A 23,926-nucleotide genomic window follows, 5' to 3' on the forward strand; every position below is an offset into this window, starting at 1 on the left:
TTGAAGATTGAGATAATGAGACTGAAAAATTGAGAGAATGAAGATTGTGTGTGATGAATGGAGGAGGAGGAGGAGAAGGAGGAATTATATATAGGTTTGGAATATAGCCGTTGGAAGGAAAAAACAAAAAAAAAAAAAAACTCCGAAAAATCGCCGAATCGCGCCTACAGTGGGCGCCGATGATTCGGCGATAAATCGGCGATGCAACGGGAGCCGGCGTTAATTCGGTAGAATTAACGCCGAAAAAACGCCGAAACACTCCCAACGGTCGGCGATAACTCGGCGATTTTTGGCGAAAAATCACCGAGTGTTATCGTCGGATCATTGGGAATGCTCTTGGTCTAACCAATTTGGGACACTATTTTTCTCAATTATTTCATTTAGGGAATGTAACAAGTTGTATTGAATTTAAAAATAAAAAAATTGAACTGATTATTTGAAAAATCGAAAATTGAACTGAACTTTATCAAATAATTTCGATTAACATTAGTACATAGTTGTGTTTATTCGGTTTTGGTCAAGTTCTTACAAAAAATTTAAAAAATAAAAACACGATTATAGTAGTTGATTTGGTATTTTGCGACCGAACATACCAAATTAAAACGAAATACATTTGTATATGTGTTATTATATAGACGTATACACACTATTGAAAATGACCAATTTTATTCGAAATAAAATTAAAATATAAAATTTTCAAGAAATCAAATTAATCAAAATAACTTGGATTACAAATTCTAAATTCGTTAGGTAGTATAACTTTTATTCGACTGTTAAGTAAAATACTATATACTGAGCAATTAAGACTTCAACGAGGCAGTTTCAAAATAACAATCAAATTCCAAACATCGTATTCACAAAAAAAAGGAGGATTCTTGACAATAAAAAATTTAAAATAGAAAGCAAGATTCTTGGTACTGAAACATGCTTGTATATACTCCCTTCGTCCGGCGTTAGGAGTTCCAGTCAGTTGCTTGTATATACTCCCTCCGTTCGGCGTTAGGAGTCCCAGTCACTTTTGCACATTCATTTTGTAAAAATGATAATAAGTAGTTAAAGTGGATAAATAGTTAAGTAAGAGAGAGAATAATGTTGACAAGAGTCTTCTTATCATTATTCTCTCTCCTACTTTACAATTTCTCCAATTTAATTATTTATTATCATTTTTATAAAACAAGAGTGCAAAAGTGAACAGGACTTCTAATGGCGGAAGGAGGGAGTATATTGCTTTCCATTATTCCTGGGAAAATAATAAGGTTGGACATTAATTTAGGTTTTAGTGGGATCCATCATCTTCTAATTTTCTTCCTCTTTCATATTTTAGTGTAACATTATTTTTTATATAAAGAGAGAGGCTGTGTGTGTGTGTGTGTGTTATCTATCAATTCAAGTTAGCATAATTAGTTTGAACCACAAGCACTGGAATCATATTCCAGCTTAAGATTTACTGCATCCACCATTAGAAAAACAAACAAACGGAACTCTAACAAATTAATGACAATATATGCTTTAATTCATACTTTATGTTCATTATTTTTTTCCATGTATGTATATTAATTACATGCTTTTTTATGTGCTGTCCTAAATTATAACTAACTCTAATACTGGATCATGAGACTTCCCCCATTAATGCATGTGCATCAACATATGAGAATTACACTTTTTTATCAAAGAAAGAAGTCAACATACACTAAAATAACTATTACTCATTAGGGCTTCTGTAGGGCTAGTATATCTCAAACCATGATAATATGCTTTCTAGTTTCTACAATAAATAGACCTCACAGTAGGGACTTTAATTCCTATGTAGAAAACAACTGTAATAGTACAATGATTTAAATAATCCAACTTATCAATATGATCTTTGTTCCTACTTGATCTCAATATTGTCTTCCTTTACACATTATTAAAGTCCAATAAATCAATTGTATGAATATGAATTCTTTTTTCCCTACTAATTAGTACTCCCTCTGTCCCATTAGAAATGCAACGTTTTCCTTTTTGGGTTGTCCCACTAAAAATGAAACGTTTCCTAAAATGGAAACATCACTCTCTCTACTTTTTTCTCTCTTACTTTACTCTCTCTTCATTAACTCACAAAACAACACTGCTTAAAATCCCGTGCCGGAAACCAAATGTTTCATATTTATTGGGACGGAGGGAGTATGCATTATTAAAGTCCCACAAACCAATTTTATATTAATTTTAGGCCGAAAGTGATTATACCTCTGTCCCACATTAAGTGTCATATTTTGTCATTTCGGTCCATCTCACAACAAGAGTCTCATTCACTTTTACAATAAATGGTAAGTAGACCTCACATTCGACAAACCAATTTTACTCACATTTTATTATAAAACTAATATATATATAAGTGGGACTTATAATCCACTAACTTATTCAACGCATTTTTCTTTATATTTCTTAAAACCTGCGTCCACGTTAAATGTGACACTTGATGTGGGAAGGAGGTAGTACATGAAGTCGAAAAGCATATAATTGACAATTGGAGATGGCATGTGGTTATCAATGTGAACGAAATTATATCATTTAACATTTCAAGTGAATACACAAATGGAGGCTCATAATATGGTTTTGCGATATTTTTACCTCATTTAGTAAAAAATAAATATAATAATAATTTATTGGACAGTGATTGTCACAGCCACATTTTCAAGCTAAATCTATGTATTCACCTCAAACGTGAAAAAAATATTGTTTGTCCAACCATATAATTTGGGCTATGAAATCAAAGTCCTGTCATAATCTATCTTGTCGCAACTAACAAGTAGAGCTGGATCAATGCATATAATCTAGAATTTTAACTTTTTATGTAATTACATTTGATGTAAATGTATCTAATATTAAGGAGTATTTAATTCGATAACAGTGATGGATCACTGCCTAAAAATATTAGTGATTGATGAATGAGGATAGGTCCCTCTCATCTCGATAATTTTGTCTTCATTTCTTTCCATTTGATGAAAAACTACAAAAAATTTGTTTTAGAAAATTGTCTAGTTAAGATTACAACATAGGTTATTTTGCTTTACAAGTTAATGCCATCTTAGTATGGGGTGGGAATACGGCTATCCGTGGATATCTGACTCAAAAAAACCGGGTACCCAAATCCGAAAAATCATCTAAATGTCTATCCAAAACCCGATCCGATATATTTTCGGGTACTCTAATACCCGCCCCGGGTATTCATACCCGACGTATCGGGTACCCAAATACCCGACTCTTTACATGCGTTAATAACTAATAAAAAAATTTAACTTTTATATATTAATATAAATATAGAAATATTTAAATTGACTAATATTTTTAATGTTGCATTTATTTGGTAGTATAAAACTAAAAAAATTGGTCACTATTATTTTAAAGTATACGATTATATTTATGGGAATTGGTTATGTAATACTCCCTCCGTTCCGCTTTAGCAATCCCATTGACTTTTCTGCCCTCTTTTTGTAAAAATGATAAAAAAATAGTTAAAGAGGAGAAATAGTAAATTAAGAGATAGAATAATATAGAGAAGAGTCTTATCTATATTATTGTCTCTCTTACTTTACCATTTCTCCACTTTAACTATTTTTTATCATTTTTATAAAAAGAGGGCAGACAAGTTAATGGGACTGCTAAAGTGGGACGGAGGGAGTATGTAAGTAAAATAATAAAAGTTGTGCATTTAATTATACTGTAGAAGCAACCGATAATATAATTCAAAAGTCAAAATAATTATTCCAAAGGATGAATGGATGTGAGAGTTTGGAGAAGCCGTGACCTAGAGTAAGAGAGATTGACTTATTTATATAAGTTTAGAGTAAGTTAACATAGTAAGTTGTAATTCGTAAATAAATTAGCCCAGCTCTTGAAGCCCAAAATAGATAAACCAAATTTAAAAAATTCTTTGAATAATAAATTGGATATTCGGGTAATACCCAATACCCATTCGGATTATCCGATACCCGATTTATCTTAAATTTCAATATCCAATCCCATACCCAATCCCATAAAATTGAATATTGGATATCCAATACTCGGCGGGTATCGGATTAGGTATGGGTAAACAAAATACCCAATTTCCGTATTTCCACCCCTATTAGTAATCAATAACTAAACAGCTGAACTACATATTTGACAAAGGGCTAAACTTAAACTAATCCAATTGTTCTATCTAATTATTACAATAATGCAATTTGTTTATGTGGTTATATTGCAGCAAGTTGCTCCGTTCTTTACACGTGTATAAATTTCTAATTCTGAGAGTTTTTGAATCATTAAAAGTAGTCCTATAATGTTATTATTAGATGTTCAAAAATAATGATTTTTTAAACTTTTTCCAATATTTGTGTTTTTATACAGAATATATACTATATTATATTATAAAAAAAATTTACACCAATTTATATTATACTATATGAATTTGAATATGCATTATACATAATTCTAGTAATAAATTTCAAAATAACCAAGCTAGAATCTAAGTCTTCTTATTGTTATCTAACAAAGTAATGATTCAGACTTTATATTGTCTATATTATGAGCACCGCATGTAGAAGTTGATTCAATTGAGAATATGTAACAAGTTAATTTTGCAGAGAATCGAGAATTCTCTGTTACCAAAATTATGAGTGTTTACATATTTTTTTTTTCGTGACGAAACAAATTATTGTATATATTGAAGAGTGATCCATACGAATTAATTATTGTAAATATTGATGAGTAATCCCTACGAATAAAATTCAACAATTATTAGGACTCTTTATATAAGTGCAATTCTATTCATAGCAAAAAATACAATAAATGAACGAGAATAATGTCGTCAAAATTTGGCAATTAAAACATGTAGATTAATATTAAACTCATTAGAAAACAGTATACGTTCCGGAAAGATTACTTTTATAATTACTTAATAATTAAGATGCATTTTTTAAAAAACAATTTTTTCAATATGCATATTAAAAAACTAACCTTTTTCCTACTCCCTTTCTAATATTAGTATGTACCTAGAAACATTGAAACAGATTCACAGAAACTAGTTGATCAAAGCCAACAACATAAGAGCTAGAAAATGTATGCATAGGCAGCAGTTGTGGCGTCGAACAACGGCCTAGCCGGCATGCTTCCATCACGGCATCACCTCTTATTAGTGTGGTATAAACTGCTCTGTCAAGTGGCTAAAATGATCAATATCCCCCTCAAGAAGGTGCAGCACCTGCAACCATCATCATGTAGTGAAACATAGTAGCTTCGAACGTAGAAAGAGCTTAATCGTACGGACAAACGAAAGAAAATGGTCCGCGTGCATTTGCAACAATATGTTATTAGTTAAATCAGTGAGGAGAAAGGTATATGTACTAACAAATTGTGCACATGTAGAAGGCAAAAGAGTTACCTCTGCCATTGATGGCCGCCTCTCGGGTTCAGTTTGGAGACATAAATATGCTGTTTTCGTCATCCTATACAGCTCGTATGTGTTGTACGTTTCACCGAGACAAGGATCAACAAGCTCGTGTAATGCAAGTCTCTCGATTAGAGGTAATGCCTGGTAATACCATGATGGGATTCTTTAGATCATGTGTCTGGCTTTTATTCTTTCCTTTTTCTTTTAAATGATGTTAGTCTTTGGAAATCGAGAGTGGCGGTTGAGACGAAGAAATCAATTTCTACAAGAGTAAGATGCAATATTTGTTGCCTTAACATACCCATTGTCTAAGTGATGGTTGCTGGTCTGCTCTCTTGGAATCCACTGCCTTGCGTCCAGAAATCAGTTGTATCAGAACAATACCGTATGAATAAACATCTGTTCTGTACCGAGACAACTCCGTTCTCTACATACTCTGGTGCAAGATATCTATAATACAAGGCAAGAAAGAACACCTTAACATCAAGTGCTAGGGACATATCAATATATCATATGCATGCAGTTTTTACATAATATGCAGCTATTACACTCACCCGAGAGTGCCTAGAATTCTTGTTTGTATTTCACGGTTTTCACCCTCATCAGTCTTCCATTTTGCGAGGCCAAAGTCTCCCAGCTAATTATAAAGAATTTCAACAGAAATTAGAAGAGAGCAGAGGTGTGAAGTTCTGTAAGACACTGAGAATTTAACATAGGGACAAAGTCTAAACTAATTAAGGCGTTCACTAATGCAGTTAAATATACCGGGTATTAGAACTTACCATAGGGACAAAGTCACAAGTCAGCAGTATATTGCCTGGTCTCAAGTCCCTGTGAATTATAGGACTTCCCCGACACTCTTCGTGTAAAAAGCGCAACCCTTTGGCAGTTCCAATGGCAATAGCATGTCGTTGGTGCCATTCCAAAACATGATTCGTATTTTCTGTAAACATTCCACAAGTTGGGCATGGATGATAATGATCATAGCAAACAAGTAGCTACTGAACTTCTTTTATACAGTAAATTCGCTCACCGAATAAATGCCATTCCAGTGATTTATTGCAGATGTACTCGTAGACTAAGATGTTAAGGTTCTCCTTGCAGCAATAACCAAGAAGCATCACAATGTTCTTGTGGCGTGCAAAGCTGAGGACGAATATTTCAGAATGAAATTCCGAAAACCCTTGTGTACTCGCTTCCTTTCGCACCTTTGCAGCAATACGCTGCCCATCCTTAAGTTCTCCTTTATATACATGACCATATCCACCTTCGCCTAGTAAATTATTAGGCGAAAAATTGTTGGTTGCAAGCTGAATCTCGCGATAACTATATCTCACCGCGTCCAACTCCGTTTTCATTCCACAAGTAACACAGAGCACAGGTACATCAGAGTATCTATTTCGACTTGGCCTTCTTTTTTGATTTGAGATTATTGGGGCATAATATTCCATAATCTGTCTGGTATTACCTGTGGCCATCATTACAATCAGGAATCTAATACAAATGTTGAAGAATCCTTTTACGTGCATTGTGAAAATATGTGCAAGAGATAACTGTAATAGAATCCTCTAACCTGAGTACTCTTGCTTGGGACCTGGCCAAGTCTCACTTTGGGAGACAATGCTCTCCTCCTTGGAATTTAAATCAGAGCTTTCCATATATCTATGATAGTTCATAGCATTGACTGGTTGCTCATTCTCACTATCGCTAACAGGTGGTAGTGGGACAGGCTTGGAAAGCGAGTAAAACTGCTTGTTGTCAAAATGCTCGGCTTCTTTATTGGAATACCCGTTTATCAAAATTTTCAGCGAAAAGTTATCAAGCACAATGGCAGCCTTGCAAGGAATGTGTTTGAGGTAGTACCTCAATTCCTTTCTTAGAGGCCTGAGGCCTGTCAGTGAAAATAGAATAGATCCATTACTCCATATACCATTCAAATATGAAAAGCAAATTGTACCTATCAAATATAACCCAGGCTGCATTAGAAGCAGCTACTTCATTTATGATAGCCTTCCTTAGTGGAGTTCCGGCAGTGATCTTAACCTCAATGTCAACCTGAACGTAGAGGCTCTGAGTCACGATGAAAAAAGGGAATACTCGACTATTGGAGAGAAATAATGCTACTGAAAATGTGGTATAGTCTAGGAGATATAGCTTAACTAGGAGAAACAAGATGGTATGTATATATTACCCTATCTCCTTCACATTGTTCAGCGCTATACTGGAGCATGCTCACGTACATATCGACCTTTTTCGAGACCTCTTCTTCCACTGCACGGGCATGCGTTGCTCCAAGGAAATTCTCAGGAGCCACTCCCATAAAATAACCCACTGCAGATTGAAAATCAACAAATTGACAAACAATAGCATAATAATACTAATCTAACAAGCTGAATCTAATAAAAGTGCAAAGCACTAAAAAATGCACTAAACAGCAGAATTACTGGGATGCAGGACTCTGTGAAGCACCCCAAACACCCTAATTGTATCTCCGGGATGCACGATGCCGCCGCACATCCGGATTTGACGAATCGTCTTGCTAAACTCATGAATACTCCGATCCTTAGTGGAATCACACACAATCAAAATACGCGAAGGCGTCTCTCTGTAACTGCTTTCCATATCAGAAACAAATGTGCTTAAATCAGAAAATTCGAGCTGACAAAATCTATTTTACTCGATGATAGGGCTTAATTCGAGTATTTATAACGATCCGAAGCAGTAAACGGTCAGAAATAGCAAAATCACGCTGAGAGCGAGAGTCGCCCAATCAAATGCGATCGAGCGAGTGGAAAATTTACCTGATTATGGATAATCGGAAACATTTGTGAGTAAATCGGAAAAAATGAAGGAATATGTGAAGAATATCTGGGAAGATAATCCTGAGAATATTCAGTATTGGCTTTGATATTGGAGTTCGTATGTGGAAGAGACAAAGCAGCGTTACGTAAACTGTTTGTTCTGGTTGTCGGCCATTGTCAAACGATACAGAGAATTAGAGAGCTAGGATGACAAGCGTAAATCGAGAAATGCAGCTTCGGGCTTGTTTAACTATCAAAAAAGATTGTGATTTCCATTAATAACATACTTTTCCCGCGATTCTTGATTTTTTTAAATTAACATGATTTGTAATGAAAATATAAAAATTCTCGTATACTGTATTTTTTAAATCTGCACGTGAATAAGTTCACTTCTTAACTAAATCGGAAGTTCTAATTTATTAAACACAATTAATCCGGAGATTAATTTCTTGCAATTTTTAACTAAATCCAAAGATTATTCTCAGACCTTTTTGAACTTGGAGATTTGATTTCATTGAATTATTTAAATCTGAATACTCAAATTAATCTAAAGTTGAATTCTTTGATTAAACCAAGAGATTCATTGCGTGTTTATTAAATATAACAAATAGTAAATAATTAGGATATTAATTACCCAAAGAATAATTGCGAAAAAGTTATTCTATCTGAGCCCAACACTTTAAAGTAATTCTAAGTCCAACTATTTAATTTAATTCCAGCCTAAAGAATTAAATGGAGTCCTCCAGCAATTTCAAATAAGAGCCCAAAAGGTGGAGATAGAAATGATTTTGTTAATGTAAAAAATACTGAAAATAGTGCATCTCGAAACATTTTTCAATTTCAAAGCAATATATTTTTAAGTAATATCTAGTTAATTTTTAGATGAATTTAGTTTCTTGATTTCTTCAAAATTATTGATAATCTTGTCATCGAACATTTATAGAAACATATCTTATCTCAATACAAAGTTAATTATTTTGCAAAACAAAATAAATGTATAAATGAAAACAAGTGACAGAAAACAAATTACAAATTACATTTCTTAGTATAATGAATTATAATTATAACTTGAAAGTTAATTTCTTATATTAAAAAGAATGTGATGTATTAAGAATCAAAAGATCAAATATCTTTGTATAATGAACTATGAATCTTCCTGAATTTATGAAAAATACTTAAAACAATTGACAAGATATATTTCTTTGTAGTAGAATAATTCATTAAAGCATCTTAAAATCTTTGTAATTGGTTTTTATCCCCGGAAATATTTTCAGTAAATAATACTACTGGATCTAAACAGTGTGAAAACTCCCCTATATATTTCATAACGTAAAAACCTTTGATAAATATTGTAGGAAAATATTTCTAAGTATTTTTTGAAGTTCTGAAGAAGCATTCTTCAATCTTCACTACAAAAGACACATTTTATCGACAGACAAATCCGCCAGTGGTCCGTCGGTAATATTTTCCAGCGATAGCGACCAACAAACTCAAGTCTAACAAATAAGTAACCATAATACAAACAACCCTCAACAATAGGGTACAATTTGAGATTCTGTTAGTCTACCGAGTTAAGCTGTCAAAAAAATCACACGTAAAACAACGTTATAACGCCCGAAATATGTGTACAAACGAGAGTTTTCAAGCCAAATTTCGCGCTTCTTGAACCTGGTTGCTGGTGATTTTGAGAAGCTCATCTCAATTTAAAAGATCAACTCTCTCAGCTACCAACATATCTAATTCTATCAATGTTTTCAAGCTATCCTCAAATATATAAAATCTTATAAATAACAACAGAAACCATACATCATTTGCAGTTTGACAGTAAGAATTATTGTTCAAGAAGAGAGAAGTCAGCTAAGCTCAGTGTAGAGTCGTCTCTGCACGCTGTTAGGAACCGGAATAAGCTGCTCCATGAGCTGGTCTAGACGATCGTTTTCGCCCTCAAGAATGAGCAGCACCTAGACAGAAAGCACAGTGTCAAATGTGCCAATGAGAGATCAAAAATCTTACAGTGAGAAACGACAGAAGGCATCGTATATTTACTTCTCCCACTGTTGGCCGCATAGAAGGCTTTGCCTGAACGCACAAGTACGCCACTCTAGCCATCTGGTACACTTCGTAAGTGGCATACGAGTCCCCAAGGCGAGGATCAACGAGCTCTCCTAGTTTCAGCATCTGGATCAATGGCATGGCCTGAAACATGGCAAGCATACATTTCACACGAGCAAGTAAATGTCTGTCACAGTTAATGAGACCTCAAAATATCGACATTGGGAAACATACCCACTCCCTAAGGGAGCCTTTCGTTGAATCAATACGTTTGCGTCCTGATATCAGTTGTATCAAAATAATCCCTAATGCAAAGACTTCCGTTTCCACAGAACAAACGCTGTGCTCAGCATACTCCGGTGCAAGATATCTGCACAAGGCAAACAAACTCGACCTCAATTCATCAATCATTTTTTCAGTTTGGTGCTAAATAGATACTCACTCGGAATTTTCTTGTTCATCCGTCTTCCACTTAGCAAGGCCGCAGTCTGCCAGCTGCACGTACAGATTGAATAGTAAGTATAGCAATACTATGTTATGAAGTCTTCAACAATCATATTTATAACAAAGATTTGAGCACTGGATCGCGTTAAAGATACAAATGCATTAGATAAACACGAAATCTATATCGATTTTTACCATTGGAATAAATTCATGTGTGAGACATATGTTTCTTGGCATCATGCCCCTGTGAAGAATAGGGCTTCCCCGACACTCTTCATGTAGAAAACGCAGCCCTTTTGCAATTCCAACAGCAATAGCACGTCTCCGGTGCCATGGAAGAAGATGTTCTGTACTATCTGTGTAGAACAACAAGAACGAGAAGTTTAATAGAGAATATTCGACTTTTGCAAGTTTCTTGCTTGCTGAAGTAGCTTACCGAATAAATACCACTCCAGCGACCTATCGCAGATGTACTCATAAACCAAGATATTTGTGTTTTCTCTACGACAGTAACCAAGAAGCATCACAACGTTCTTGTGACACGCCAATCTTAGGGAACCTAATTGTGAGTAAATTTCCGAACAACCTTGTGTGTTGGCTTCCTTTTGCACTTTTACAACAACAAGCTGTCCATCCTTGAGCAGACCTTTATACAAAAGCCCATATCCATCTTCTCCCAGTAGATTCTCGGAAGAAAAATCATTCGTTGCAGTCTGTATCTTGGAATATTTCCATCCTTTTGAACTCATACGCGTTTTCGTTCCATCAGAATGGTGGAATGCATGAAAGTCCAGCTGCAGATTTATTTGCTTTTCTTTCTTCGGGTGAAAATAATTCGATTCCTTGTCCTCATTAGTATCTGCACATCATCCATCAATGCAGTTTAAAACATGAAGAATCAGTATCAGGACCTTTTTATCGCACTTCATACATACCTTCTCTGCGTAAATCACCAGAAGAAGAAGCATCTGCTACAATCTGTATCTCCGAATGCTTAGATTCATTCAGCTTAATCTCATCAACAGCAAAAGGAACGGAAAAACTAGGATCTCTCGGTAGACTTTGTTTTAGGGGTGAACTGCCATGGTGCTTATCTTTACCGTTACCATAGACGCCTACGGAGATTACAAACAAACTTGTGTTAAAGACAGTCAAGTTAGGAAAGCAGAAAGCCTCATGATATGCTCATCAAGCAACACTTCTGACCTGTTTTTCCTAGATGAGATTTTGACGCGAGTTCATCTGGTGAGAAGATGTTCTGCTCCTTCGATTTGGAGCTGCCTGAGCTTCCGTGGGAGCTTGTGGATCCGGGGTAGATTGGGGAAATAAGGGAGTGGTCGTTGCTGGGAGTATACTCGGAGGGTACTATCACGGGAACTAGCTTGGACAGCGAGTAAAACAGCTCGGGCTCCACATTAGCCGTAGCTTTGACAGAATAAAAAGATCTCAAGATTTTCAGAGAAAAGTTGTCAAGGGTCTGAGCAACTTTGGATGGTATTTTATTAAGATAGAACTTTATTTCCTTTCTTAGGTGCCTGCCACAAGAAAGTTACCAGTTTCAAATGAGAAATGAAATGGTGTATCATTAACAGAAGATTATCATCAATATCAACTGATACAAACAAATGCCACCTTCTAGAATTCTTTAAAATCATAAGATACATAAGATTGATGAACTCACTGAAACGACAAACTCAAACCAATTACACATATGAACCTTTCGAATCCCCTGTGACTTGTTCATAAGGTTTTCGTTACGATTTCTACTTAGTGAAGCTGCTATAATTGCACTAAAGGGAAAATGGTAGTAACCTGTTAAGAACAACCCATGTGGCATTTGAAGCTATGGATTCTTGTACAATAACGTTCTTTAGTGGAGCTCCAACGACAATCTTGACTTCAATAACGACCTATATAACGTGATCAAGAAATGACAACGCTCATCTTACCCAGAAAACTACGAACAAATTGCAACAAGGTACATCTTATTCAGCAACCACAAACAGGAAACAAGAGCGAATATTACCCCACTGACTTCACACGCCTCAGCACTGTTATGAAGGTTCCCCGCGTATGCATCCACCATTCTTGAGACTTGCTCTTTTATTGCACGAACACGGGTCCCCATAAAAGAATTGGGGCTTATTTCCATTTCAAACCCCACTATGCAAAGGTACAAGTTCACAATGAAAAACTTCACCACACATCAAAAGTTCATAGACAGTTACAGAAGCATAACTAAAGCAATTAAACAACAAAAAAACAAATCGCTAAAGTAAACATGCCTGCAAGCCTAATAGAAATTCCTCCGGCATATCTTTGGCGAAAATGTTCAATAAAATTCAAACCACAGATAGATCATAGATGAGCTGGTTTACACACTACACAACATCTACAACTAAAAATCTATGTAAATGATAAACTAAACACTCTCGAAATCGCGTATATTTCAACATAAAGGGCAGAGAGTAGGCTTACTGGGATGAGGCACTTTATGCAAGACTCCAAGAACTGTAATGGTGTCCACTTCCTGAATCATGCTTTGCTGCATTTGGATATTACTAATAACGTTCTTCAATTCCTGAGAATTAAAATTCCTAGTCGCATCAAACGCAACCACAATGCGCCCGGGCATGAGAGAAGCAGTGCTTCTGCTACTACTACTCCTTTCACTAGGTGAAGCCATTGCCATTGCCATATGCCTAACCAGAGCTAAAATCACACAGAAACAGATGATTTTATTTCATCAAATGCTGTCAATTTCAACAATTCTTGAACAAGACTTAAAATACTACTATCCAAATGCAGTAAGGATAGGAAAATGCTAAAAAATAAGATGAGTAAATTCCTTGCACGGAATGCCCCATAACGCAACACGATAAAAGGGCAAATCGGAGTGTCTGTTGCGGTGATTCTTGAACAAGAAAGAAACCATTTTTCGCCCATTTCTATCCGATGTTTGGAATTGGAATATTGATGAGGATATTCGGGATGGGGTTGTGACGGGAAGGTGGAAAGCGTCTGCTCCAACAAGGGTGATTGGGAAGTGGATGAAAACATCAAAGATTTTTTTGGGTGTTTGTGAAATTCGACAACAAATCTAACTTCCTAGGTTTTCTCCCATCATTTCTTTATCACTGTTTCTTGTTTTTTTGTCTGTTTACTGTTGTAATAGCATAGTAACTTCGGTTGTTTGAATGGCGGATTTGCCCATTTTAAATTTTGTGGCGGGAATGAGTCTAAGTATACCATAAAGTTAAATTAAAATTGGACAATTCATCCGTTAGAGAGTTAATTTTTTTTTTAATTCTATTATGGGTCGGTAGACTTTAATTCATACTCCATTGTTTCTTGCTCGTAACAAACCGGTTTCATCGAAATCAAAGCAAACAATCAAGGAGTTAAGCCAGTGATACTCCTTTCACAAAAAAATTGACCTTTCGAACTATGTGTGTAACTTACTAGAAGCCTGAGAAACAAAGAAAAGATGTGTACGAACGAGATATCCAGCAACAATAAGGAAAAGGATTGAATAGAGGTTCCTACGATTATTTCTAGTATGGAATGAGTCAATCATCCACTTTGGTCTCTTATTGAACAAAAAGGGCACTCAAAATCTCGTGCTAAAGAGCGTGGGGTATAATCCTTACGCAAGGGCCAAACTTTTGATATCTTTGAATGAGATCTCAATTCCAACGGCAGTTTCATTAGATATCTTTTACAAGATCAATTTGATTTATTTCTGGTTCGTTTAGAAAATGTGGTTCGAGGAAGTGGATTTTAGAAATACTACTAATTGAGTTTAGGAATCAACGAATCAAGTAAAAAGAAAAACTTTACTCCGTATATCGTAGATGAATATTGGAGTATTTCAGAACTAGTTCGACAAAGTTATTTAGCTAAATACAGCCAAAAAACAACTCAATAGTATTCAATCATTAGCTTGTGAGATCGATGCGTTATTCAGTTTGAAACTAATTTTTTTTATTAATTCGTAATAATCATATTAATATGAACTTATTTTGATCTCACCAATATAAAATTGTCGATTTGACTTGTGAGGAATTGATGAATCTTGGCATACGCAAATTGCTAGGTACGCCTCAGTCTCTCGTATCAATGAAGATGTCTATTTTTTTTAGTTTGTCTCATGCACTTCTATTTTTTTGAAAAAAAAATCATCATTACCCAGTTACATTTTTCTTAAGCATCATTATTACTCAATTTATTAAGTATTTTCTATCGCCATAAATACATATAACTATATTTTCTCTCGTCATCGCTTATCTCCTAAAATCTCATGTCATTCAAAAAGTCGGATATTTCATTGAGACGGACAAGTAAATATGAAATAAAATCAAAAAAGAAACAAGTCTGATTATGAAGCATAAGTTGACAGGCGTTTCTCTTTCAAAAATATATTGATAATCTGATTGTTAATCTTTATTTAGTTTATTACAACTCCAATAATGCATGTACTAATTCCAATTTCATCTCTTTGCACATTGTGAATAAGGAACCTAGAGAGGCACATCAGCAGGGAAATCTTGTTTATATTTGTTGATGGTTTCTCTCAGAGATTTCTCTTGTTCTAGCAAATTTGAGGGAAGCTTGTCATACACATCGCTGAACAAATCTTCAAGAGACGGTTTCTGTGTTTTCTCCGCAGCTTGAATGGCCTTCAACACCTGCAAAGCAATCAGTCGAGATTATTAGATCGATAAAACATACTTCTACTACTATGAATTTAATGCATCGGGAAAACTACCTGCTTCCGGATGGCCCCACGAAGCTTGGTTTCTTGCTCGTCCATCCACCAACCATTTGCTTGAACCCAATTCCTAAATCTCGTCATGGGATTCCCGGTACTTTTCCATTGCTCAATCTCGCTCACTGGTCGGTATTTTGTAGAATCGTCTGATGTTGAATGGTGCCCTACTCGATATGTAAGTGCCTAAGCATTTATAAGACGAATCACAATTTAGTTGGTAAAACACACAGTTGAAAATAACCAACCTAATTCCGTTGAGTAAGGTCTTAGGGGTCGTTTGGTTGCCTTTACTTGTCGCATGTTTATTTTTATCCTTTTTTCTAAAAAATTCAATCTTTGACAATATATCATGATTATCTATCCACCTCACTCATTTGACTAATTTAATTCTAGACAAAATTCATCTTGATTTATCACATATTGTAAGTGTCTCACTAATATCTTGTCTAACGAACTGAACATCACCTTATAGTCAACAACTTGTTAATTAGTTTTTCGAAGCACGATCTATCTAATTACCCAAATACACACTCCTACATTTATGTTTACCTCGACTAGCACGGGCTTCTGTTCACGCACAACCATCTCCCGAGCTGCATGTATCGCACTATAAACAGCGAGAGCGTCGTTCCCGTCGACACGAATGCTCCGAATTCCGTACGCCTGCCCCTTCACAACCACACCATCGCCTGCAAGGCACAATTGATGACCACAACTTGATAGTTTTTGTGAATAAAATGTGAAGAAATATTTGTATATTTATGTTACTTCTAAACTGCTGTGAAATTGGGGTGCTTATAGCCCATCCATTGTTGCGGCATATAAACAACACTGGGGCTTCCATCACTGCTGCAAAATTCATTGCAGCATGAAAATCTCCCTGTCAAACATTTTACAATATATGTCAAATATCTTTTTTTTTTGGATAGGAAAATACATATAAAATACCTTATCAATTTCATATATAGATACATGAATTTTTAATACTTCCATTGACTAATAACCTAGTTTTTCAGATTTAGGTGTGAAATTCGACTGTAAATTGGAAAGCTCTCGATAATACTCTCTGTCCCATTGAAACTGACACGTTTCTTTTTTGGGTTGTCATGCCAAAAGTGAGACATTATATGTTTTAAATTAAACATTTACAACGTCATCGCTATTTTATTTTCTGCACTTGCTTCTCAAAACAATACTACATAAATTCTCGTGTCATGAAGCAGTACTCTATACTTCACATTTAGTGGGACAGAAAGAGTACATTTCTAAAACTAGAACGGGAAAATTAGTTCAACAATAAAATTTGGAAATAATTTACGTATTTACAAGAATACCTCACTGGTGCCACCATCCCCGGTGAAAGCAACCGCGCACGCTTCCTTCCCGTCCATCTTAAGAGAGTAAGCGACGCCCGCAGCTTGAGGCAGCTGCGTCCTGGCATACACAGCGCTCCAGCGTTAAAACAACGTCGTTTTGAACATGAAGAAGCCGAGACAACTAACTTACGCGATTGGTGAGGAAACAGTCAAGAAATTGTGGGTGTTGGAGCCATAATGTATTGGCATCTGCCTGCCTTTCCCATGACCATCTTTTGTCCCAAAGCATTGGCTTGCAAACTCTTCCATGCTGAAACCGCGCCATAGCAGGATCCCGGGCTCCCGATACTGGTCATGATCACACAAACAAAAAGAACTTGTTCATAACAACCCTTTTTATATTTCTAGCAAAAATTATCCTTTAAAAAGTCTATTGCCACAGGTAAATAGTTTTTGAAGGATCGTTTTAAATCTATTTACCTGTGGCAATATAATGTCATCGGGCGAGAGAGCAGCAGCTGTTGCAATGTTGATGGCCTCCTCTCCCGTTGAGGTCACGTAAAACGAAAGCCTCCCTTGTCGTTGCGCTTCGTAAAAGATTGTATCCATTATTTGAAGACCCACCATACTTTCGTACATCTTCACCGCCGTTTCTTTTTCCAGCTAAACACGTGTCAAAAATAAAAAGAGACTAATTTTTGTGGACAGACCAAATGAAAAAATGATACTAATAGCTATATATGGACGAAGATAGTAGTCGTTATTACTATTTTACCCTTTAGAATAAGTTTTAGTCATAAATTGCTCTTTAAAAATGTGGATATAAAAATTACTTACTACTACTTTGATATATAAATTACCTGCTCAAATGTAGTGCCTGAAATGAGAAAGCCATCATCATCAAGAAGGCGATAACAAGGCACTCTTTTGTCAGTGACTTCTGCAATGAATTCCATTTGAGTAGTGAATCCAACTCTTCCACCAGGAAATTCTATGCTCTGATCAAATTTATATAGTTGTTACATAAATAAATTGGCATTTAAAAACACATAGTCTCCCTGATCACAGTGTAATCTAATCATTTAACATCCATGTTATTTGAAAAATATATTGTCAAATAGTAGAAAATTACCATGAAAAAATGAAGATATAATAGATTGTCAAAACAAATAGTAGTATAATTGTTCTAACCTAGCTAAAACTACTGTAATCTTTTCTTTTATTTTATTATTGGGCTAATGGGCTTACAGTTGGTTAGATTTTACTTATATGTATACAATATGCTAATTTAAAGATAGGGTTATTCCGAAAATTTATCTATTATTGCTATGATTCATTATCATATGATTATCTATTTAGGATTAAGTGTGAGATTGTTTTAGTATGAAGAATGACTATGACTCTTATCATATGATTATCCATCTAGGATTAAGTTTGGAGATTCAATACATGAACAAAATATGATATCTATTCAATTATGAGAAATAATCTTCAAACCGAATGGGCCCTTTAATGCTAACTTTAAAGATGGGATGGTTCCTAGTTTTGTAGCACATTAACCCCTATCAGTATACTTCGTCCATCCCAGAGAAATAATCATGTTTTTCAATTTTTTGTCCGCTCATCAAAATTATCCTATCTATTTATGAAAACTTTCACATTTTACTATAATCATACATCTAATTATTTACAATGTATATTTATGTGGTCCACCATTTCAACCATTCTTTCTCATAAAATTTAATGAGATTCAGAAAAGAGGCTCCAAAAAAAATTTAATTGAAATTATTAAATAACTAAAGTTTTCAATGAAGAAGTTAGATATGGATAAAAAAATCATTAAAATCATAATTTTCCAACTTTTACCTTTTTTATCTCTCGTATTTTATTAAATGCACATTAAAAAACTACTCCATATCATTCACTATCATGCTAATTTTTCGTGAACAAGGTAATAATAAATGTAAATTCTTAATGTATCATGAGGTTTGATAAAATAAAACATTAAAATATACTCCCTCCGTCCGCCATTAGGAGTCCCATTTATGGGCGGCGCGGGTTTTAAGAAATGTTAAGAAAAGTGGGTGGAAAAAAGTTAGTGGAATAGGGGTCCCACTTGTATATATTAGTTTTAAATGAAATGTGAGTGAGATGAGTTAGTGGAAGGTGGGACCCTATTACCATTTATGGTAAAAGTGAACCGGGACTCCTATTCGCGGACGGACTAAAATGGAAAAACGGGACTCCTATTCACGGACAGATGGAGTATTAAATAGATTTCATAAGTGGGTGCTATAAATTAAATTGTGAATGCTTTTAAGTAAGCGGACCTATCATATAACAACTTTCTTTCTTTTCAATACATAGATAGGTCTTCAATAATCCATACTCATCCAAATAATCAAAAGAGATCAAAGAGAGAGACACACGATAGTCACACATGTAGGCATAAACTTTGTAATATCAACATATCTATCTTCTTAATTTTTCTTGCAATTGCAAGACCGATTTATTTCACAGAACTTGAAATAAAAATCACAATTCGAAAACTGACAGATAAAGAAACATTTATTGCATCGACTCATAATAGAACATAGATTTATTATTTCAGTAGTTTGCTGACAATAAATTTTCACATTGATTTCTTCCTTCTATAGATAAACATTAATATACAATCCTATTCAACATTTCATGTAAATACAAATACAGAGTTTCGATTTTTCTGAAATTCCCATAAATTAAATTACATTTAAGTGAGATAAAATTAGTTACCTGATTTCCATCATCAACATCCTCATCATCATCATCAGCTTGAGCTTGTTTTCCGACCATGGAAGATTCCGACCGCCGAAATGACAAAACAGAGGCGCAGAATCCATGAAGGGCATTGTAAGGAGGCAAGGTCTTGTAAGGAGAATTTGTATGTAAGAAAGAGTGAGTTGATGAACACTTGTTATCAAATAAACAAATGTTTCTCTTGAGCAAATATTTGATGTTTCTTGATCTTGCTAACCATGACCCCATATTTTGCAAGATCCCACAATTGTGTGTGTGATGAGTTGCTGATCACTATAATCACAATCAATGGAATTCAAGAATAGGAATTTTTTTGGGCTTTAATTCAAAAAAATATATGGGCGTAGAGAGCATCCAAGTCTAGCTGTCTAGGAGCTTTTTAATAAATTAGTAATATCCAGATCAGAATGTGCTACACGATTAGTTAAGTAGTACTACTAATATTATTGAATATGGCACACGTGTAAATATGTCTTTGATTCTTAATTAGTTAGAAATAAAGGAAGAATTGAGGGGAAAATCGGAAATTTTGATTTTAATTTGAAATGTGTTAGGAGGAGAGTTCATCTGTCCTACGTTTAGCCTAATTATTGCCATTTTTTGGTGACTTTACATTGCGTTGGATTCATTCTCTTCTCCATTAGGTAGCACGGGTTTAATGAAATTTGATAAAGTAAAAGATAAATGGAGATGGAAACGGTGTTCGGTGAAGAGAATAAAGTATAAGAAATGAAAAAGTATGAAAGATAAGAGAGAATAAAGTATAAGAGATAAAAAAGTATGAGAGATAAGAGAGAATAATGTACTCCAAAAATAAGAGACATGAAGATGTTGCTTTCTGAAAAAAAAAAAAAAAAAAAAAAACTCGATCACTTGTACGGACAATCCAAAATAAAAAAAAAAATTGATCAATTATAATGGGACGGTGGGAGTGTAATGGTTTAAAATCGTGGTTATAGTTGTACAATATATTTGACATTGAATATTCACTTCAATCACTAAATCATTTTTATAACGAATTTATTACATAGAATAATTATTTTCATGTTTTCTATTCTTTACATTATGATAAGCTTTACACCCATGCTTCAAACGTGATCTCCAAATTATGGAATTCAATTTTGTTTGAATTGATAGTGATGATGGGGAACCACACACGTTACAAAGGTGGTGAGGCCGTGAGGGACTGGACATACATCCGGATAGCGATAGAACAATCCCACAACCATGTCACGTGTGACTCTCATCTAGTGCTACAAAATTACAATAGTACTTTGAGTCACCACAAAAAAAACATTGAAAATTATCGTTAGGGATGTCAGTGCAGTCCGGAATTTGTGAACTAATCCAACTAACCTGCTAAAACTAAAGGGTTATGATTGAAATTTTTTTAGTCCGATAAAGTTATAACTAATCAGTCCACACATGGAGTAGGTTAACTCAGTAGATTGGACTTAGGTGCAACTATTATCTTACTGTTTCATCCTGTTTGACACCTAGTTCAATGCTCATCGATGATTTTTATAATATAAATAATTATATAAAAAATCAACCTTTCAATACTCCCAGATGATTTTCTATATCTCTTACTTTTCCAATTGGTAATTACTTAGACACGCACACTTATTACAGGAAAATTACATTAAATTTGGCATTTGGAGTTACCCCCAACTCTATGGTGCATCACTTCCGACTCCGAAGGGTTGGGGTTCACTTCCATTCTTGCTCCGCCATCCATAGCAAGCAACCGTCGCTGCACCACCCGCCTTCCGATGTCAACAACGGCCTTCTTTACAGCATCCAACCCCACGAGTTTCGTTTCATGAATTTTGTCATTATGCACTAGTCAACTCTACCGCTCGGCTCAACTCCAAATTTTTGACTTGTTAGATATCAATATCATCATTCATCATCAACAATTTGAAATAGGAATGGAACCGAAGGATTCAACTCATTGAGTCGATCAGCAGCCCACTCTCCCAGCTTCAACCACTTGTGCTTTCGACTAAAATCAAACACTTTGATGAGCATTGCTGCAGTAGGCTCAAAGGGCAACTTCTTCAGAAAAGCCTCAAGCTCATCCATCAATCCATTCTCACCGTACAACCCAATCATGCACTCATAATCCTCCAAATGAGGCAACAAATAGTAATTCTCACTCATCGATTCAAACAGCTTCGCCCCCAACTCCACACGCCCATCGCAGACACAAGCCCGCAACGCCCCCCGGAATGTGTTGTGGTCGGGCCTAACGCCCTCCTCCTCCATCGCATCGAGCAGCTCGAACACACGCCCACTCACCCCATTATGCAAGCACCCCTGAATCATCGAGTTCACGAGGATCACGTCCTTGCGGGAGGCCCCGTTGAACACCCTCGTGGCGTAGGCGATGTTGCGGCACTTTGAGTACATATCTACCAGAGCTCCGGTCATCACTACATCGATGTCGTAGCCGTGCCTGATCATGAAGGCGTGAATCTGTTTCCCCGTGTCGAGCGCGAATATGTTTGCGCACGCGGCCAGCATCGTCCCAAACGTGAACTTGCTCGGCCGGGCCTCGCCTAGCATCTCCGAGAACACCAGCATTGCCTGCTCGCTCATCCCACGACGCGCAAAGCTTGTCAACAGCACGTTCCAAGAGACCTCGTCTCTCGAGTGGCTCATCGCGTAGAAACAATTCCTCGCGCCAATCAAGTTCCCACACTTCCCATACATGTCAAGAAGGGCGTTCCCAACGAAAACGTTGGAGCAGAAGCCATGTCTATAGGCACATCCGTGCACTTGCTTCCCTAGATGCATATCCGGGATCGCTGCACATATGTTCAAGAACAACCCAAGCGTGACGTGATCCACATCTCTAGTGCTTCTACGCATCAATATTAGAAACTCCAACGCCTTTTCCCAGTCCGAGGTGCGAGTGTAACCCGCCAGCATCACGTTCCAAGATATCACGGTCCGTTCAGGCATCTCATCGAATAGCTCCCTAGCTTCTGACATTCTTCCACTGATAGCACAAGCTGACACCATTGAAGTATAACTGATCACATTTTTGGAACAAGGCAGATCAAAAATGGTTCTTGCACTCTCCAAATCTCCACATTTGGCATACATATCAATCAGAGTATTCGAAACCACTCCATCACGATCCATGTTGATCTTGCAACAGAATCCATGAATCTGAACACCCTCCCTCAATCCCCTGAAACTCGAACAAGCAAGAATCGCGTTAGAAACAGTATAATTCATCGGCTTCACATTCAATTTCAACATCCTCGAAAACATTCTCACGGCCTCGTGTCCCTCCCCAAATTCGAGATACCTCCGAACAATCACATTCCAAGACACAACATTTGGATACTCAATCTCATCAAACATCCTCCTCGCATCAATCATCGCCCCACATTTCCCATACACATCCACGATCGAGCTCTCCAAGATAACATTTCCCGAAAACCCGTATTTCACAATGAGAGAATGCACCTGCCTCGAAAGCCAAACATCCAATTCGCTGCCGCAAGAGGCGAGAACGTTAGCAAAAGTGACCTCGGAAGCAGAGACCCCTTCCCCAATCATCACGGCGAACAAGTCCAACGCTTCTTCTGCCTTCCCGTTCCTCGAATACGCGGTGAGCATCGCGTTCCAAGAGCCGCCGTCTCGGGTCGGCATTTCGTCGAACAGCTCCTCCGCATCGTTCACGCAGTTGCATCTGCCGTAGCTCTCGATGGCCCGGTTGAGCAGGAAGACGGGAGGGTCGGGGTTGAAGGTGACGAGATGGGATTCGAGCTTGCGGGTCTCGATTATTGCCTTGCTGGAAGCGCAGATTCGGAAGAGATGGGCGTAGATTGAGAAAGGCAGAGGCGTGGCGGAAGAGAAGAGGATGGAGATTGCTTTCGGGAGGCGGCCGAGGCGGACATGGTTGAGGATCGTGGTGGTCAGTTCCTTCACGGCGAGAGGCGGGTCGGGGCGGTGCGCGGTGGCGGAACGGAGGTGGCGGCTTAGAACCGATCCTGCTTTCGAGCCCATGTAATGAAACCGTTATTTTATTTAATTTCTGTACTGATTAATTAAGGCTTTATATTTGTGGGCTTAATTCGTTAAATAAAAGCCCATTCTTTTTACAACTTTCGGCCCAGTAACCGTTCTTGATCCTATAATAATATCGATATCCTTTCTCTAAGCATAACTATTTGCGCTTTCTGTTAAAATTCGAGCCACCTACTTTTGCAATTAATATTACGTTCCTTTAAAATATTAAGTTCATATTAGGTTTCTTTAAAATACCAAGAAAAAAAATGAAAGAAAGATAAATTTATTTATATGTTCAAGGTAAAAGTAT

General features: G+C 36.3%; 3 protein-coding genes and 1 pseudogene across 3 annotated transcripts; all 4 read right to left on the bottom strand.

The window, feature by feature from the left end:
* Nucleotides 1-4,888: 4,888 nt before the first annotated feature.
* LOC125204728 lies at nucleotides 4,889-8,039 on the bottom strand (annotated as a pseudogene).
* A 1,744-nt stretch (nucleotides 8,040-9,783) lies between these two features.
* LOC125204811 (receptor-like cytosolic serine/threonine-protein kinase RBK1) lies at nucleotides 9,784-13,782 on the bottom strand. Its single transcript, XM_048103547.1, has 11 exons — nucleotides 13,186-13,782; nucleotides 12,734-12,870; nucleotides 12,520-12,617; nucleotides 11,914-12,242; nucleotides 11,643-11,822; nucleotides 11,144-11,566; nucleotides 10,903-11,063; nucleotides 10,706-10,758; nucleotides 10,498-10,633; nucleotides 10,258-10,407; nucleotides 9,784-10,172 (listed from the first exon to the last, which is right to left on the bottom strand). The coding sequence occupies exons 1-11, from the start codon at nucleotides 13,403-13,405 to the stop codon at nucleotides 10,065-10,067; spliced, it is 1,995 nt and encodes a 664-aa protein (XP_047959504.1). The 5' UTR covers nucleotides 13,406-13,782; the 3' UTR covers nucleotides 9,784-10,064.
* Nucleotides 13,783-15,099: 1,317 nt separating this feature from the next.
* On the bottom strand, nucleotides 15,100-19,943 carry LOC125208179 (2-oxoisovalerate dehydrogenase subunit alpha 1, mitochondrial-like). Its single transcript, XM_048107761.1, has 9 exons — nucleotides 19,567-19,943; nucleotides 17,655-17,792; nucleotides 17,275-17,457; nucleotides 16,985-17,142; nucleotides 16,813-16,912; nucleotides 16,247-16,358; nucleotides 16,028-16,167; nucleotides 15,476-15,661; nucleotides 15,100-15,395 (listed from the first exon to the last, which is right to left on the bottom strand). The coding sequence occupies exons 1-9, from the start codon at nucleotides 19,816-19,818 to the stop codon at nucleotides 15,228-15,230; spliced, it is 1,437 nt and encodes a 478-aa protein (XP_047963718.1). The 5' UTR covers nucleotides 19,819-19,943; the 3' UTR covers nucleotides 15,100-15,227.
* Nucleotides 19,944-21,116: 1,173 nt separating this feature from the next.
* LOC125204012 (pentatricopeptide repeat-containing protein At3g26540) lies at nucleotides 21,117-23,613 on the bottom strand. The gene has a single exon (XM_048102549.1). The coding sequence runs from the start codon at nucleotides 23,611-23,613 to the stop codon at nucleotides 21,493-21,495; it is 2,121 nt and encodes a 706-aa protein (XP_047958506.1). The 3' UTR covers nucleotides 21,117-21,492.
* Nucleotides 23,614-23,926: the final 313 nt, after the last annotated feature.

The sequence above is a fragment of the Salvia hispanica genome, chromosome 2 (genome assembly GCF_023119035.1).
Source record: "Salvia hispanica cultivar TCC Black 2014 chromosome 2, UniMelb_Shisp_WGS_1.0, whole genome shotgun sequence".
Classification (NCBI taxonomy): Eukaryota; Viridiplantae; Streptophyta; class Magnoliopsida; order Lamiales; family Lamiaceae; genus Salvia; species Salvia hispanica.